Consider the following 20,326-nt stretch of genomic DNA (forward strand, 5'->3'; position numbering starts at 1 on the left):
TTCTACACATCTAAAGTTTGATACATTTGCCCTGGAGTTCTTTTACACATAGCAGAAGAAAAATTTTCAAATCATATAGACATGGTCTGTCATGGAATCCTGCTTCCAGAGATGGAAAATCAGCTCTATTACCTGTCTTCCTTCTCTTTTCATCTTTTGTTTCATTCCCCAGGAAAGATGTGGTCTTTCCTACCCAGGTGTGCATCCTCCTTGAGTGCAGCTTGCATGCCAGTCTTTCTGCAGGCATTGTGCTTGCATTAGCTGTCATCTGCCTACTTTGGGAATGCTCAGCATCAACACAGGAGGAGGTTCAGGAACCCACAGAGGTTATGTCTGAGAGCTAGTTTCCCCTGTAAGTAGGAGGGGAACATTATTCTTCAGGCTCTTCCGGTCTTTGTACAAGACATAAAAGTGCATTTTCAAAGGTTCTCAGATGCAAAAAGGAAAGACTCTTCACTCAGATAAGTCTAGAGTAAAATGACAGTGAGCATCATTAGAATTGTCCATGCTGTTTAACTGAGGCACAATGGCCATGGAGTGAAGTCACTGCAGATTTCTTCAATGCATCTACATTACTTTTCCATCTGGCAAGGATATTTATAAATTCCTGAATTTATACTGCTCTGGAGGGTGTTCTGGGTAATGTCCCCTTTTTGCTACAGAAGTGCCTGTGTTTCACTGATAATTTACATTTCCATTAGCAAAGCACGTTAGGCCTTAATTCATCTTTTCCATATACCCATCAAACTGACTACTGGAGTCAAGGGGTGCTGAACACAGAAAAAAAGGCAGAATTTAGTCAATATTTGCAAAGCACTTTGGAGTACTTGAGAATGAAAAACATTATATTGGGTAAATATTTGTTTCATTCTGAGTTAAATCCTGAAATCTGTTCTTCAAATGTTCATGATTTCTGACCTGAGGTAGATATGTGCATGTGAAAAGATTTTATTTGGACTAAGTTTGCTTGCTTACTTGTTGATCCTAAATGAACAGAAGACTTTTTTGTTTGTTTTGCTTGGCTGAGGGGAAAAAAAAGCAGAAGTCCTTCCTACCTCTGGTTTTCTTGTTTTCTGTCTGAAAAGTACAGGGCAGCACAGAAAAGAAAATCTGATTTGAGTTTGTTGATAGTAAAGAAGGACCAAATGTCCTATATTTTGATATTTAACACCATGGATTTGCCTTTTAAGACCTATTGGTGTTGTGTAAATCAGATGTAAGCCTGACTGCTTTCATCTACCCTTTTCTAGGAACTGATGCATCTAAGTAGTAGGACTATATCATAGCAGTGCCTAGTGGTGACATCCCACTGGGGATGACTGTATTTATGTAATTTTTATTACGTATAACTTGCAGATTAAGTTGAAGTTGAGGCATAGTAGCCATCACTGGAAAAGTGATATATATTTTTCCTTAGACTTAAAGAACAAATTAATATATTTGTGTTTAGCTATCAGAAAATACCTCAAGTGATTCCTGTAGTGAAGTGTTGCTGAACCACCTTTTTCTAGACATTATAGCTCTCAGCTCGAAATGGGGAGTTGGAGAGAATTATCAAGTCCAGAAACACACTGAGGAGTACAGTACCTTCCTGTCCCTTTTCAGGTCTTTCCTATCTTTACAAATCTCCCCTTTCTACACTGTCTGCAGTGAGTATATCATTTACTGGTTAATAAGTTGTCTGACAAGATAGCCACTTTGTACCTAATTGTTCAGTTTATTTATGTATTATTGATGAGCCAAGACTTGAACTCTGCTTTCCTTAGAGACTGCTTGATAAATCTGTTGGCTAATCCTATCTAAGGAACTGAATTACCTGCTGTAGCATATTACGTGACATTGCTTTTGCTGTACATTCTTAAAAAGGAGCTGGTTATACATTTCCAATGAGCTGTATTTAACAGTAAGAAATAAAATCACATACATAATTCACATTGCTGTCTGTGTTAACAAAAGATCTTCAGTGATGCCCTATAATGCTTAAAATACTTCCCCAGGTTTTAAATCAATGTTCTGACTATTTTAGCTTGTAAGGTTCCGGCTCATGTAGCTAAAAGAATTTCTGAACTGCAAAATTTTGATTATGAATACAACTATTAGGCATGTCAAAACACTTGTGTATTGCTAATATGATCTGAAAATACTGGAAATTAATCACCTTATACTTTTTAAGGCAGTAGTTACTATTTCAAACAAATGAATAAAACACCAAATTAATTTTCTATCAAAACATTACTCTAATGATGGCACATATCTGTACTCTGTTATTATTTCTGAACTTTTGACTTGTAGGCACTGACATAAGGGAAATTGGGGAGTATTATATGATGTCTAAAGCACAGGAAGAAGTAGTGATGCAGTATGGCTAGCAATTTATGAATACAGCTGTTAAGACTCAGGAGCCTCTGCAAAACCATGAAGTCTCTTAATACTTCTCCTAGAAGAATATCACAAAACAGATTGTTGCTGACACCAAAAGAGGCTATGTGCTGAATACATGAGCCCATGTAATGGCTTTCCTAAAAATGAGAAAAAAAGAAAACTGCACCTCAATAAGAATTAAATTTCCTGAGACTGATCAGTTTCAGTTTTGAAGGCAATTGGATTATACCAATATAGACCCAGACCAGTGTCCTGGTACCATCTGTGAAAAGGTGTTTAATTCTGAATTGCATTCAAATCAAGGACATTTTGCTCCATCATGAAATGCATGATCATTTCAACTGCTGCTGTGTTTGCTTTTTAATGTGGGAGGGAAGGAGCCAAATATGGGTTTGGAAATATTTATGCAGCTGTTGTGTTTCTGCTGGAGTTGTATATCTGCAAATCTGAGTACAATTTGCCCATTTGATTTTCTTTGTTCTCTCTTTACTGGTTTGGCTTGGAGGATTTTTTTATGTAATAAACGCAGAATTAAGTTCTTCTAGATTGGGAAAGTTTAGTTTGGAAATGAATTTGACTATGTCAAGAACTTATTCTGTGTATGTACAGCAGAGACATAATCTTAGGCATGGCCATTGAAGCTGTAATTTTTAGTAGGTTCCTCCATAAATTTAAAACTTTCAACATACATTTCAGTCTTCCAAACAAAAAGAACACATTTAAACAAAAATTATTGAAGCCATTATTTCAAGTTTGATGTGTGCTAATTTAATGGTCTTTAGGCATAAAACATTATGATATTTTTCATCACACATTTTATCAAATCCTGACGACAGTGTATTAATATTTCAGTAGCTTGTAGACAAAGGTGAGAGAATATAATATGGAACACTAAAATGATAAAGCATGTTTTCCATGGAATTGCTGTTATAGAGTATTTTCATTGATTAATTGAATGGCTAGAGTCTGACTAGGCTATGAGTTTGCTGAATTTAAACAACAATTATTGTACAATTGGGTAAAACAGAAGCAGATATTGTGATGCTGTGGGGAAAATGAAACATCAAAAGCTAATAAGAAACCATTTTTATATCTTAAAAGCATAAGAACAGCTCCATCAAGCTTTAATCACATTGTTGTAATACACACTTTTAAAAAAATTATGTTAGCTCATTAGCAGGGGTTATAACATAGATTGCTATAATTAGAGTAGGATTAACAAATATCTAGTTATACTTCTATTTCAATGCACTGAAGCACAGGCTGCGCTGTGTGAATCATAGGATTATCTGTATTTCAAGAACTTTGTTTTTACGCTGGTGTCATGGTTCGGTTCCAAACTGTTGGCATGCACTTTGCAAGGGCTAGCTAGTTTAATTTCAACCAAAATGAGGGAAGCCTGTGTCCACCTTGTCCATAACGCCAGGGGATTAGAGCCCTGCCTGGTGCTCCCTTCATGGTACGTGGCAAAAATGAAGCATTTCCCTCGTGTCTCTGCATGGCCAGTGTAACAGAACTCAGCTTGTTTCACTGCATTCAGGGACTTCTGAAGTAAATCACACTGCAAATGCTGAAGTGATAGAGCCTTGCCAATATTAATTTGACAAGATGACAATTGCCATTTTTTTTTCTGCTCTTAAGAGGAATTTCTAAGGGCTTGAAATTATTTCTGCTCAAAGCTAGAAAGACTGATACCAGTAAATATTGTCCTGTGAGTGAGAATACTGCACTAGATGCGAGAGAGAAGAATTCAAGTCTTCATCAACAGATATTTTTAGGATGTTGACAGCCACATATGTGATATGGGAAGACCCAGCCTATGGCCTTGACGTGCAGGTGATGTGTGAGGAAGAGGCAGAATAGGACTGAAAAAAGGTTTCCCACAGTGCTACTGTGTCCATGAGTTGCCACATTCTTCTGGTGAAAGTGTCTTTTTCATTTCTCATGTAAATGTTTAAAAGTCATCTTCATTATCATTTTCCTCTTGAAAATGCTTTATTTGAAAAATCCATAGAGCTTTGACTTAGGCCAAAATCCATGGAGCTTAGGTCTTCACCATTTGTTATAGATCATGCTATGTACCCCAATTATCTGGCAACTTTCCATGGTACTGTATAAATCAGGATAAGCTTTCAAAGATTTCATTTATTAAGGGCTGGCAAAAAGCAAAGCATTTTCTAAATAATAATACATTTTATAAATAATACAGGAAGAAAGAGGTTGATGAATACCCAGGGTCTGGATGAAGCCTGGGAATAAAGAACCTGTTCAGGATTATCCATGTCTAACTGGAGCACTACATTCATTTTGGAGAGCACATGAGATGGTGAAATGGACATCAGTAAAGGGAAGCACTTAAGCGATTACAAATGAAGAAATGCTTGGAAAAAAGCATGTTGCCAGAGAAGGTTAAAGGAATTTAAATTGGCTTTCTGGAGAGGAGGACAGAGTATCTGTATTTGTGTTCACAAGAGTTAGTAAAAGGTAGAAGTCATTAGTCTCAGCAGACTGGAGGGATGGAAAAAGGCCTTAAGATAAAACAGCAAAATGGCTGAAGAGTTTGAACCAAAAGAGGAAAATGCATAAAGTGCCATTGCTGGAGTTGTGAGGCAGGAATTGGCAATAAGTTTTTTTGGACGCTCTGTGAAACTTATTCTGCTGTTATTCGGGGGATGGCTTTGCCTGCTCAAGGAGCTTTCTCCCAGCACTGTTGTGACTGTCTCATGCTGATATGCATGGCTCTTAGAAAGACAACAGCCATGGTGGGTAATGCCAGGTTTGAGTAACTTTTGCTATCTGATTTGCTGTGAGGAGTGTTCAACAGTAATAGATTCATAGTGTATTGATGGGAAAGCAGCAGCCAGTGCTGATGATCATGGCACCTGTTCTTCAAGCAGGAGGGAGGAGAAGGTGGGACATTTTTTGTCTTTAGAGGGTTTTGATAAGAGAATGGCAGGTACAACTGTAGCTTTATATTTTAGCTCTTTAGCTTCAAAATTTAGAAAAAATTGGAATACATTTCCATTGACTTGTCTTTTTTTCTGTTAAAAAATATATCAATTGTATAAAGGGAACACTGCTGTGGACTCTTTAAAAAAGCTATTATGAGTGCAACTTGGCAAAATACAAAGAAAAGATTAAAACAGTCATGGAATAATTTAGTCATAAAGTGAACTTGAAGGTCAAGTTTTATCTTAAAAGGTATAGAGAACACTTAGAATTTTTGAGAACAGATAAGTGATCTCACATCAAGGACATGTCTTCACTGAAGTTAGTAAGAAAAAAAGTAAAACAACTTTTCCTCTTCTGCTTTTGAGTAATATTTTGAACATTTCTAACCACATCTACTCCCAAATGACCTATTTTAGGATAGAATACTGCTAAGTTCTCTACATTGCTCTGCCAGGGTGTCTCAGTTTGATCTGTAGACAATCTTAGCAAAGGAGCTACAAGCCTTGTCAAGATTCTGAATCTGTTGCAACTGTAAGTGTAAAAATCCACATTGGTTCAGATTCTTCTTATGAACATTCACTCTTCTCATTTGATGCAGACAGAGACATAAACATGTGTGACATTCTTAATGAAAATAATCCTGTTGAAATTAAGGAAGTACCAGAGTAACTGTGGATGGAAGTAGGATTGTCCACATGGCTGCCACAGTAGCTGTTTTGGTAAACTATACTTGTATATCAGCCCTACAACACTCTTGTCATTTAACAGATGTCCATGTTTTCCTAAGTCCTTGTAATTAGTCTCTTCTGTTATCACTCTCTCCAGGTCTGAATTAGTTCTTTCTAATGAGATCCCATCAGACTGTGCTAAATAATTTGGTTTATCAGAAATTAAGCTGAATTTTTTTCCAGCTGAGTTTGGTACATACCAATATATTTTATTCCTGTTTCTGTAAATGTCAGAGCTCCTGGATCCTATTTTATTGCATATTTTAATGGGTGCTTGATTTTAAGTATTTTTGCATTGTCATTCCTTTCAACAGGATAATTTTAATGCATGCTGTACATGTGATCCAAATGACCTGCTGCATTAGTCTAGAGCACTTAAGGTCTTAAGTGATGCTATTTAAAATTGGACTTTTAAACATGGCATAGGTAAAAAAAATATTTCTACATATGCCATGTGTTTTTTCCTACTTTTTCAAACATAAGTCATTCAGGTGAGGTTGTTTATTTATCTGGCAATTGTCACATTTATTTGCTTCTTAAGATCCACTTTCATAGTATTTTCAGAATAGTAGTAGAATTTTGCTTGTGCTTTTTTGGTTGATGTTGTTCTGCCCCTTTTTATTTCTAAGATTCTGCTGTGCAGAAGGAGATGTACTTACTCTTAGGAACTATATGTATCCTTCACTATAAATAACACAGTAGATAGAACTCTGTCCATGAGTAGATAGAACTCTGTCCATGGAACCCTATGATATTCTAACTGTACTCATGCAAGGCAATGGTTCTGTCCTGGTTGTGCAAAACTTGTTGACTATGGTCCATGGAACTTCTCTTCTGCTATACTCCAGCACAGGGATTCTCCATGTGGATATATAAAAAATGCTTTTTAGTCAACTCTTTGCTCTCTGTAGATCCTGTTTTTAAGCTTTCATGTGTTTCATTACATAATCTACCAGTTTACACAATGAAGCAGAGATGAACATTGACAGAAATTACTGTGAAACTCAAAGATCCCTCTTCCCTTACCACTCTACTGGTTCCTGATCCAACTGGCACAATTCCCTTCACCTTCCATGATGCAGGATGAGACCTTTTAATGAAATTGAGCAGGTCTGTTAGTGTTGGAAAATGTTACCAGCTTACCAGGTTAAACAAATTTCCTCAGCTGATGTGGGCAGAAAAAGAAGGGTCTTATCTTAGTTGTTCAAACCTTTCCACCTTATCACCCAATTTTCCCAGTGGGTGTCTACATCTATAATTTAGTGTGAATTGAGTAAAATAACAAAAGCACTTGCTACTTTGATCTCAGTATGTTTATTTAATGAGTGTTCAATATGCAAAAAATAGCTGAGCATAGGAGACCAGACCACAGTGCGCTGGGTTTATTTATTTTACCTTATTTTATTTCATTTTAGTTTTTTATTATTATTTTATTATATTTTATTTTATTTACAGTGCCAAGGTTAAAAGGAGCAGGAGCCCAGCTGAGAGAGTTCAGAGTTCATCTCTGCATGTTCACTGTCTTCCATTTAAATGTACACAAAGGACTAATACAGCACCCGCTCTCCCCTGGGCTGTCTTTGATACACTCTGCTGTGCCTGGACTCTGCCACTCCTATCAGTCTGATCCTTCTTCTTTTAGCCCGCTGTGCTCAGCACTGTAACCTCATTCAGCTGGTGCTCTGCATGCAAGCTAACAACTTCAAGGCTCTGTCAGGCATTGACACATGCAGGCTCCAAGCGGGAAGCTAAACACTCCCCTTCACCTTTCCTGCAGTTTCACATTAACCTCTATTAAGTGCAGGAAAAACACAAATGCTGTAGTGCCATTATTCAGGTTTTAACTACCAGTGTATATTTAGGTATTTAGCCAGCTCTCCACCTATCAGAACATACTCAGCAAACATTCTGTCTCCTCCCTTTTTCCCAATGAGAGAGGTAAATAGTGAGTAATCTTGAGAAATGCAATGGTGGATTGGGCATTTATGATGCAGGCATGAAAATCTGAGAGAAAACTTTGACAACACTGTCTGTAGTTTTTTGAGGCAATAGCAGGTGTTATAAATTAAAAACAAGGGAAAAAATTGTCTCATTTGAGGAGAATCAAGCACTGTATTTACAAAACATTTTGTCTTTGAAAGACAGGTGGTAGAAAAGGCAGTGCTAGTCTGCATGCCCTATCACACTTGGATCCAAGCACCAAATGGGTCCAAGTCTGTTGGGTGCTTTGGACAAAGAGAGTTTCATGGCTGTTTCTGGCTTTTTCTAAGATAGGAAATGTCTGACAGCATTTCCTTGCGAAGCAGCACCCTCACTTCCTGCTCTGAGGCTGCTGCCAGTGTTCTCACACACCTTGTGCCTGCCCTTAAGAATGGGGCAGATTCCTTCCCAACTCCAATCTGCCCACGTCACTGTACTTGGACCACATAAAAAGAGCATTGCCCATATTCTTGGTTCAGACTCTTCAGCAATATGAAGATGAAAGGACCAGAGACATAAAAGATTTTCCTGATACTTTGTTCCTGAAAACTAGTAGCAGAATTAAAATTAATAATAATAATAATAATAATAATAATAATCTTGAGACATGCCATCTCCACTCTATTGCTTGACTCATCAAACTTTCAGTATCCAGGAGGGCTCCTAGTGTTCCAGATGGGACAGAACTCCTCCAGGTCCTGCCAGTCTGCACTAATCATCTCGCTTTGGCCACAGAGGGACATCCATTTCTGCAAAGAATTTGACTTATTTTTTCCATTCAGACATTTTCACCGAATCTCATGGTTTTTCAGTACGCTCCTCTTCTGATAAACACGGTATATGGATGGAGGGAGGGAAGATGGCAGAACAATTAAAGTTGATAGTACTAGATTGTTTTTTGACAATTTTCCTGTGATAGTCCTTCAGTGAGGTGTCAAGCCTCTTTCCTGGGAAGGAAGGGTGCCTGTCTGGAATGCTTTACTGTAACCTGTCTTGGGCGAATTTAAACATGTTCAAGTACAGCATACAAAATGGAGTTTAGGAGACAAAATGGAGTTTCAATTTAATACAAATGTACCGCTTTGCCAAACTGTGTCAAGAAAGGGATTTTCCACTGTGTATGATGTTTACAGAGCATCTCTGGTTTTATCTTTAATGGTTGTCATAATAAGATCAACTGTTTCTTTAGCATAGTAATTTGATGATTTATGTTGTATCCCATTATTATTTTAGTGTCATTTCAGCAGCTATGAGTAAAACAAAATATCACTCTTTATCATCAAGCGACATGAGACAATATCCACTCTTGGCATTTGGTTTAAAATAAACAAAATTACCTAGCTTTAAAGATTTTTCAGGATTAGTGGCTTTTAGATAATGTAAGTTACAAATGATATATATAACCTGTAAGCAGTAAAATCACTATATCACTAGAAATAAAAAATTGTTTTACACAATGCTATTGCAGCTTCTTAAAATGAAACATAACAAATTGTGCTGGGTCACCATCAGAGTAAGAGAAACTATAATTTAATTATATAACTAAAGTTTATATTTAAACCTAAATCTATCTTCCAGTTCAAATCTAAGATGGGAGAAATTTGTATTTAGATTATATGATTAAGAACACATGCTTTGAAGATCTGTAAGATCCTTTGAAGAAATCAGAATGTCAAGTCCAGTGGCTTTACCCAGAGGATGAACTAATTAAACATAGCACCTTTCACCAATATCATCATCTCTCCCCTTGCTTCTCCTCCTTTAATCTTTGCATTTTAGGCTATCACTTTTGGGATACATGTGTGCACAGAACATTGTCCAAAGCTGCTCCCCCTCCACACCCCTGTCCCAAGCATGTTTTGGCATCAAAAGCCATTTGGGCTCATATTCCTTGTGCTTCCTTGCCCACACTGCAGTTGGATGACATGCAGTACTGGCACATTGTGCTGCTCTTTGGTATGAATGGGAAAATGCTCAAACATTAATGTGCTTGATTTTTGTTTCTTTCACATGGCTCATATAACTGTGCCTGAAAAACTTAGGGCACACACACACACACACACACACACACACATATATATATATATACATATATGCGCATGCATAGAAAGAGAGCAATTATGCAGTACCCTCAGAAGTCAAAAACTAGATGAAAAAAGGAGCCAAAGAAACTTTTATTTCACAACAACAGCAAATAAATGTTACAAGGCAAGAAGAGATAGAGGGGAGAAATATCATTGTCCCTGTAATCCAGATAGTGCAGGTGATCCTGGCAATGAAAACAGAGTGATTTGTTTTAGAGGAAAGTAGTTGAAGTGGAGGGGAGAACTCAAAGCTAGGCTGAAAGCTTGTTTAACGTGTGTCGATGTGGTAGCTGCCATATGAACAAAATACATGAAGTTAATGCAGATATTAATCTGCAGTTATAATAACTGTATGCACACATAGAGTTACCAGTACATAAATATATATTACTTCCAGTTATCTTCTTTGGTTCTCAAGTCCTTCCAGCTCTTTCTGTCTCCTTGCACCCTCCTTTTTGTCTTCCAAAGTTTTCTGTCTAGTTAGGTGACCAAATAAACATTCTCTACACTGGTGTCACCATGAGAAATTTTTTTTGTCTGTTCAACCTGTTTATAGCATCTTTGTGACATAGTCCACACAAGGTGTTTTTAATTTAAAGCACATTAAAAATTAATTAAAAAATTATATTCTTGCAAGTTTCGCTAAATCATAATATACTGATATAAATGCTGATAAAGTTTGTCTCAATTTAAATGGGAAGATGAAAACAGGTTCCTGGCCATACACTGTGTGACTCTGGTATGATGCTACATTAATGGAAGGCAGAAGCCAGCCAAGGATCCCTTAAAACACCTTTACCACTCTGGGCATTTGCTAAACTCTGTCATACCTCTTGTATAAGTGTTTATGTAATTACATCCCTAACTTCTATGAGTAAATTGTACTTATTAACAGCAGTTGCGTATTTTGTGTATATTGGTTGCTGAACATTGCAACTTGTCTTACAAAGGGTCATTCTGGGGGGGCTTCTAACTGGCTATGCCATAGTGTTGTCTGTATGTTTCATTTATAACAATAATTTAAATTAAGACTATTATGCAATCCTGAATTTATATTAGAACTAGTTTCCAGTTATATTTCTTTTCATATTACAAAACAGTCCTATTCTTTGTTTGCTCTCACCCAAACTTCTCATGCAGTTACACTTTAATGTGAAAAGAAATGTTGTCAAGAGCAGTTATTATCACGCACCAGAATATTGTATTAGCATTCACATTTAATAGATTAAAATGAAAGATTTTGAAATCTGGTTCTAATGATACTGAAGGATCTTGGAGACACATTGGGAAAGCTTTATATGCAATGCCATGTGTTATATATACATCATACATAGGTCCATAAAAGACAGTTCATTTAACTGCCTGCCTTTGTGTTTTTTCTGTTCTGTTGGGATGAATCATCCACGGGTTAAGTGATGCTTGTGCAGTTTCTTTGCTTGAAATCAAGCACAGTAAGTGGCAGGAAAGCTTAGGGAATACAAGCTGAGATTGCCAACCTAAGAATGATGACTACAATAAGACAATTTTGGAGGCCTAGAGTATAACCTGGAAGAACACTCTGGTAGTTTAAGACATCTTTGAGCCATATCTGCTCATCTTTAGGCTCACTCTGATCCAGATATGTTGCTTGAACTGTTTTATACATCACCTTACTCATAAAGCTGAATTACAGGTGGATATAACATGAATTAAAGGATCCAGATAGAGAATAGTTGAAAGGTGCCATGCTGCAGACCCTGCATTTTACAAAGCAATGTATTAAAGGGGAAATGATTTAATATTCATTCCTGGGGTTTAGGGGCATATTTTGGAAGCTTCTAAACAGATGGGATAAAAATATTAATAGAACTTTCCAGTTGATCCAAATGTTGGCATTTTTTCCTCAGTTTATTGTTCTGATGTGGGATTGTCAAGTTTGGGCAAGGTGAGCATTGTATCTGTGCTGCATCAGTTTTTCTGAACTTTTTGTTATTGAAGGCTTGTGTACCCTTTTTTGGCTGGGGTGGGATGTACAGGTCATCTCTATGTCACACGGCTTTGGTAGTTGGGAAAGGGGATGATGAATAAACAAATCAGCATTGCAGTAAATATTTTGTTTTATTCTGGTATACAAAGATCATATTTTCACTCTTTTATAAACATTTTAGTAACCATTGAGAATGTGAAGGAGGTATCTCCTGGCAATACCTGCTGTGCAAAATGCATGTGTATATGCCTCATCCATTGAGTTTATGGATGTTTTTCAGGCTCATATCCAAAGTCTTAGGAACTGCCAAGTACCATGCATCACACTGCACTGGACTGATGGCAGATAATAAACAGCAGTAAATGTAGTGGAAACACTAACATGGCAAGAATGTTGTGAGGTGATGCAGTCCACAGTGTGCATATATAAACACTACAAAAAATATACATCCCATCAAATTTTGCTGACCTATATAACCTATTACACAACATCTTGCACATACTTCTGACAAGCAGATGCTAAATATTGCGGTGACTAAATTCCATGCTTGAATATTGAAGAAATTAAGTAACAAATCAGGCAGCTGCTGGATATTTTTAGATGTTAACAGGTCACTCAGATTTTACAAACATTATGCATCAATATATTTTTCTGAAAATGTGTCCTAACAAATTAATCCAAAATGTTGCAGGAGGTAATTTCTCATCTTGTAAGCATCAATCCCCTTACATTTCTCATATAAGGTCAAAAGACCACAAAGTTTAAAGTTACACATATTTTTTCTGTTTTGGTTTCTCTGAAACCTGCTCACATAAGGTACCCACAGACCATGGCAGAAATAAAAAATATTTCAGAGCTAAATAGAGGGCCACAAGCAACAAACAGGAGAGGCTGAGATCCAATATCCTACCATGCCAGGGGGACCACTAATAGCAAGGCACTGATTAGGTAGGCAGATCATCCAAGAACAATACACAGAATTATACAAATTTCAGTATTCATGGAAAAATACCTTAGGAAAATTATTCAAAGAATGCAGATTTGGTGATTGTAAGCTTGGGAGCAAGGACAGGTGACCAAACATTCAAAAGAGGGAATTATATAAAAGACTAGTTTACTTCATAAAGATTCTTAAATCATAGTCTCATTCACTATGGAAGGCAAAAATAAATTGAAATAATTATGAATTGTATCTAGCCAGTCGGCAGAAAAGAAATTTCTTCATATTCACTGCAACTAAACACATGCAACATGGTATTTGAATTACAGCAAAGCTTGCAATGTACCACAACAAATGTATGAAGATAATGAGGGAAATGCAAAATAGGAGACTCAAGGAATAATGGTTTCCAGGGCAGATAGGTCTCCCATAACCAGCAAGTGTAACTATCCTGTCCATGGGATTTCTTATAAATATGATATGGGTTGCATCTGTTCCAAAAAAGATATCAAACCTCATTCTAAAATGTCTGAGAAATGATGAGTTTGCTGTTGACATAATGCTTAATTACATCCTAAAGTAGGAACTTGTATCTTATTTCAGGGCTGAATTTCTGTAACTTCCATTTCTCAACACTAGATCTCATTATACCACTGTCAGGAAGGCTGACATCTTGCTATCAGACATCTTTCCAGGGTGTAAGTACCAATCACAGTGATCAAGGCATCTTTCAGCCTTTCGTCTGACAAGCTGAATAAGTTGAGCTCCTGTAGGCCTTGCACTGGAGTGCTTGCTTTCCAACTACTGGCTGTGAAATCTCTCTTCAGAATTTCACTTGTCCATCTGAGTAGAAGAAACAATGCATTTTTTTCCAATTCAGATACTCAAATTATTTCTCCAGAACTCTACTTTGAATGCTTATAAATAAGAACATTATTGAATGAGAAAGCTAAAAGAAATGGTACATGTCAACAAGAAACAAAAAAGGAACGAGCATGAACCTCCATATTATGATCTAATCTAACTACCTCTGTTCTGTCAAAATTTGGAAATACTCTATTCCCTATGGCAGACCTGTGTCTGTGGCATAATCCTTTCCCTCCCATGAAACTAAGACTTCTGACAGATAGTTTGTGACTATTAAATAGCTCTGGCCAGGAAGGGAAGACCATCAGCTGCTGTGCCAGGAGCTGGCACTTGTTCATGTTACTGCTGCTGTTACAAGCCTTGTAGCCTCTGGCAGAGAAAGAGGATGAGCAGCTGGAAGCAGAAACCTTTTCAGGCACCTCAGCAAAAATTGGTAGGGCTATCTGCCAAAGATACCATTTAACTTTGCTAGTTGAATATGCTGCACCTTGCAGGTAGAATATCCCCAGAAGATCAACACTGATGAAGATCCATGGGATATTTCACGGGCACCCTCTGTGGGAGCAGAGCAAGCTCAGTAGTATGGAATTTTTAAAAAGCTGCTGTGTCATGCAAAACAATGGCTGATGTCCAAAATATGTCACTCTAAACATTCACACAAAGGGTCAAGTGCAAGTTATTTCAAATAGACCTCGTAACAGCTGGAAATTTGTGGTTGATGACTGGAGATAGGAATTCCTGCTGTTGTTCATTTCTGCTTAAAAGGCTTGAAAAGATTTTCCCTAGCTCCTGAGCAGACATTGTGACTATCATTGCCCTGTTGGTACTGCCACTTGAGTAGGTGTGACGAGACTTCTGTGGGGACATTTTCCAGACTATGTAAGAAATCAGTAGTTTTACACTTCTTTGTGCTGGTACAGGATGAGACTTCAGATCTGACAGTTTTTCTCCATCTAGACTTTCAGATTTTAATCTATTTCTTTCTATGACATTTCCGTTACTTCTTAACTGCAGTTGAGAGGAAGAAAAAAAAATAAAAAGGAAAGGAGAAAAGGAAAGGAAAGAAGCTTTTTATATATTATATATATTTCCAGGAATGGTATTTATCATTTACAGATGGTTATTTTTGCAGATCTGATTATGAATGTTTACTTTATTCACACATCAAGCAAACTATCCTCTTACACCATACGGATGGGAGGTATACTCTTTCATATATTCAGATGTCTGAAAGCTGTCTGGAAATGTATTTCCTACTTTCTGACATGGGAACATTTCAGTTGGAGGGGATTTAATTTGTTTTTAAATTTCAACTCTTGTTCTGCTCAGAAGCTAAAGTTGGAATCCATTAAGATGCATTTTAGTGCAGATTCTATTCTCATCTTTCTTTTCTCAGTAAGTGTGCAATTCACTTAGTACTTCATTGCAACCAACAGCAATATGTATACATGGTGCACAAAATGAGGCATTTTGTTTTAAAACAGATTGCAGATGAAAGGAAACCATTCATTTCTTCCTTGCTAGCTGTAATTACTAGAGCGCTAATTACTCCAAATCACTGACATCCAGGGTCAATAAGGATGACAACAGGAACATCAAAGACAAGATGCACACATGCGATTACAAGTCTCTATAACCAGGCTGTAATATTATTTTATAGCAACTGTTTTTTTCAGTCAATGCTAAAAAATCGAGTTTGCTGAATGTTTACTATTATTTCCTTTGCAGTTTGACGGTGAGAACATGTATATGAGTATGACAGAACCAAGCCAGGACTACGTGCCAGCCAGCCAGGTGGGTTAATTAATCTTCTCTGCCTTGTTTCAAATTGTAATTAAAAAAATTCAAAGAGCTGCATTGCAAATGAGTGGCACTATCAGTAACTGCTGCAATCAGGAATAATCATAATTTATAAACAAAGCATTTAAGCCTTGTTTCCAGTTAATGAGATAGAGCTGATAAAACACCAGAGTTGGCGTTTGTTGAAAGATACTACCTTGTTTCCTCTCCAGAATGAAAGCAGCTGTTTTGCCAGCATGATCTTTCCTAAACAGTTGTTTTACCTTCAGGAAATAGAGTCTTTACAGGTGCAGGTTATTTGTTTATCTGACTGCAGACAAGTTAATCATTATAAGCTATGCATGTCACAAATATCTTTAATTATCACCCATAGAATAGTTGAAAAATTGCATTTTTAGCACTAATCCTATGTCTGAGGAATGTTGCTATTACAACACAATTAGCAGTGGGGTTAAGGCAATGACTTAGCCTTCTGTAGCCCACAGGCCAAAAGGCTTAATTTGATGTGCATTCTTTAAAGGTATTTTTGAACCCTTTTCCTTTTGAGGAACCATACACACTAAATTTTGATACTGGATGGATATTAAAAAATCTTCCATCTTTCCACTTGACCTCAAAGGTCCTATAGATTTCTAAGAACTACAATTTTAATTTCTCCTTAAAAAGCAAAAATAATTTTGAAAGTTTTGGGTTGTCTACCTGTTGCTATGTCCATATGTAGGGAAATTTTTCATTTACTTCACATGTTTCAGTTTAACTTTGCACCAGTAAGTGGTGGGAATAGTCCTGCTGATCAGTTAGATTGTGTCAGAAATTGCCATAAATAACCAGACTTGTGGTCTATGTCATGCAATATCTCAGGCCAGTGGTGTCTGGCCTGACAGAACCAGGAGGAGGCTTATGTGTAAAACTCTCATTAGATGGGAAATAAGTTTGAATCAATAGTAATTATGTTCAGATAAGCTGGATGTAACTTAGGAATCAACAGCTTTGGAAAGTGTGCATTGAAAACTAAATGTCTTCATGAAGTAGTGTTCATCAGGTACACAGGTTCCTTGGGGGCAGAGATGCAGGAGGTTGTGTGAGATCAGTACATGATTCAATCAAAAAGACTGTCTTTAAAGTGTTCCACCATGTTGCTTCCCAGATTTGTGTTGAAGTCACTCTGAAATACCTTTAGAGACTAATAGTACTTTGCATTTAGGAGTTGTTCATGATTTAACTTATTCAGCTAAGAACCCTCCAAGATCCAGAGGTAGTTTAGAATAGAACTGTTTGATTAAAAAATGAAAAATTGTATTATTAATTTTTCTCTAACCATTAATCCAAAAACTGTACTGACAAGTTTTAGTATTACTATTAGATTAAAGCAGCCTAGTATCATCTCATTCTTGCCTTAAGGGTTTTGAAGTGCAAGGGCTAATTGAATTTGTTTGAAACAGTAGAAATACAAACTCTGTGAATGATTGCTGTTATCAGGCAGCTGCTACCTTTCAGAGAATCATTATGTCTGTCTTAAATAGTTTTGAATAAAGAATTGCAAATCCACATTATACATCAGGATTATTTTTCTTCTGTTGATATTTTTGTACTGTGTATGCATGTAGTTTAAATAATTTAAATGGCATATTGAAAAATTAAAAGTATAAGTTTTAATCTTTTATGTGGTTTCTACATGTGCTAACAAGGTCCAGATTCTCAGAGATATTTATGCATCTAACACTCACTCATTGAAGTGAAAGTAAGATTCTTAAAGTACCTTTAAAGAGCCAGGCCTAGGTATTTTAAATGCAAATTACTTTTGTCTTCAAGGAAAAAAAATCTATCAAATGTGACATTTCCAAATTCAAAGATGTCAGAAAACACTGAAGTCTTACTAAGGGCTGGAATCAAGGAAAGGCTTACAGACTTAAATTCTGACCATGGCAAAGCTGAACTCTGGCATGTCTGGCTCCCAGCTAGAGTTCAAAACCCAAAGGCAACCTCTCTGTTTTTTGCTGGGGGACCCATGTGGCAAGAAGCAGCTCAGTTGCCAGGCAGAATGTTTTGAGTAGTTACCAAGTGTGCACCAGTCAACCAGCCTTCTGTGCCTGGTTGAGAGTAGCTGTCAGCCTTGGGCTGGCACAACCTCCTTTCTCTTGATGGGAATTTGTCCTGATGCTTACACTGTTGCAGTGATTTTAACTGAATACACAGAATCAGAGAACGGACTGGGTTGGAATGGGCCTTAAGGATCATCTAGTTCCTTGCCTCACATCATGGGCAGGGAACCTTCCACTAGCCCTGGTTTCTCAGACCCCACTCAGCCTGGCCTTGAAAACTTCCAGTTATGGGAAGTCCACAACCTCTGGGAGCAGCCTGTGCCAGTGCCTCACCACCTTTATAGCAAAGAACTTCCTCCTAATGTCTAATCTAAACCTATTCTCCTGCAGTTTAAGGCCATTCCTCCTTGATCTGTCACTGTAGGCTGTGGTAAAAAGTCCCTGTCCAACGTTCTTGTTGGCTCCCTTTAGGTGCTGGAAAGCTGCTCTAAGATCTCCTTGGAGCCTTCTCTTTTCCAAGCTGAACAACCCCAGCATTTTTAGCCTGCCTTCTTGCCTTCACAGAAGAGGTGTTCCAGCTCTGTGTGGGCTGGAGCATATGTGAAAGCCTGTACTGTAATAATAACAGTATTAAAAAAAAAAAAAAAAAAAAAAAAAAAAAGAAGAAGAAGGAAAAAAAAGAGAGACAAAACAACTTCGCTGAGAGCACGAATATGGGGTGTGATGGAAATGTCTCTCATGTTTCATCAAGAACCTGCAACTGTGAGAGGAGCCTTCCCAAACCTGTTCCTGACACAGACAGCCATGCGTCGTTCCTCAAAGGAACTAAGCAATTCTTCATTGGCAGCATCTGTGAGGTCTTCACTGACTGTAATGGGGTGGTGTTCCTTTCTTGGCATTTGGTGGTCAGCCAAAACAGGTGAACCGGCTACCATTTCAAGATCCAGTCTGGTGGTTAAAACTGGAAAAAAATACAGTATTTCCTGCTCTGAAAACAAAGCACGAAAGACTGGGTAATTTACAGGGTTAGAGAGAGGAACAGTAAAGGATGCAATTATATTTTCTAACTGTGGTTTGGACTGTTTGTTCATTTTCCTGTCATTGTTACTGGATGTAAAACACATAATGCCATAAAAAGAGAGGAGTGAATGTTCTCTCTCAGATGTCAGCATAGTTGCTCTAATTATAATTTTGTCCTATGCCTATTTTGCACCTGTGCTCATGAGTCTTGCCATTGCATGACCTCAGTGAGAAGAATGCAGGCTCCTTCCCACCTTTAATAACTTGTCTGTTCCCTCACAAGATCAGAGATAGGAGTTGAATCCTGTCAGAATTAGAAGTAATTACTCTGCTTTTCTTGATGCATTCACATCTGCTACTAAAATATGAATCTCACATGTAAGAAAATACATAGTCCTATCAGAAACTTTTATTGAAATTCTGGTCATGAGGACTGAGTCAGACATGAGCATCATTTTCTAATTTCAAAGTCTGACATAGCTTATTTGGGAGGTGGGTTGGCAGACTGAGTCATGGTATGTAACACCAAGGACTAAGGGGCTTCCACTTGGATGTCTTTAGGATTAGGTGATCATAGAGGCAGGATTGCTGGGGTCCTGATATATGCTGACAAGCACCTCAGTTCTTCTGTTTACTCCAAAGTGTTCATATCCAGAAAGACATCACCTTATATTATTTTACAGGTTTTAATCAATTTATCCCCTTTGGGCTAGCATAAATAAAAGTTCAGCCATTGGACAGGAAAAATATAGTTTTGTTCCTTTCGCTGTACAACATCAAACATCTGCATGCATAGTTTGGTACTCCAAGACAAGTTGCCTCACAGCATCCCTCAACAATAATTATCATTTCTGTTCAATTTTCAAATCAGTACATGCTTTGGGACTTACAGACCAAGTTGCTAAGTAGCAACATATGGCTCACTACTGTTCCTGTGATGTTGCTGCAAGCAAATAGCATAATTCTATACTTGAAATGATTTTTACCGAAAGCCAGTGCTGGAACTGAGCCAGAAGAGTAAGTATACTGTAAAAATTAATGATATTCTTTTAAAGCATCCCAAAAGGCTGTTTGGCAATGTTGTCTCTGTGTACATTTTATATATATGTGTAAGTACTGCATTTTTTGTTACAATATATGTAGTACAGGACTCTACACTGAAGGCATCTCCTAAATTAGTTATGCCAGCCATATTAACAAACATACACAGTAAAACTGTGACATTTTCAATACTAATTGCACTTGGATCTGAAAGTATTTATCATCTTAAAATAAAACTATGCCAACTGATCTGCATTTGAGATTCCCACGTTATTGTTTTTCCCCCATACCTATAATTGAAACCTTGGACATTACTTACTCTTTATGTTATTCCTTGTCCTGTAATTTGTGAGCCACACATAGCACAGTCAGTATAAAATTATATTGCTTATTTTACATTTCTTCCTAGTCACAATATGAAATGTAATTCAGGACTCTCTCGTACAAAGCTTTAACACATTTGTAGCCTTCTTGAGGCTGATAAATGTTAAGGTTAATGAGTGCAGCTGCCAAATTCCATGCAA

The 20,326-nt window shown here is 37.3% G+C and overlaps 1 protein-coding gene across 4 annotated transcripts in view; it reads left to right on the forward strand.

Annotated features, from left to right (window-relative positions):
- TOX (thymocyte selection associated high mobility group box) overlaps positions 1-20,326 on the forward strand; it is a 217,976-nt gene that overhangs the window by 98,958 nt on the left and 98,692 nt on the right. For all 4 annotated transcript variants that reach the window (XM_021555662.2, XM_077783505.1, XM_077783500.1 and 1 more), the window contains exon 2: positions 15,628-15,693. In XM_021555662.2, coding sequence (XP_021411337.1) covers positions 15,628-15,693 — 66 coding nt within the window. The remainder of the gene's footprint in view (positions 1-15,627; positions 15,694-20,326) is intronic.

This window comes from Lonchura striata, chromosome 1, assembly GCF_046129695.1.
Source record: "Lonchura striata isolate bLonStr1 chromosome 1, bLonStr1.mat, whole genome shotgun sequence".
NCBI classification, from domain to species: Eukaryota; Metazoa; Chordata; class Aves; order Passeriformes; family Estrildidae; genus Lonchura; species Lonchura striata.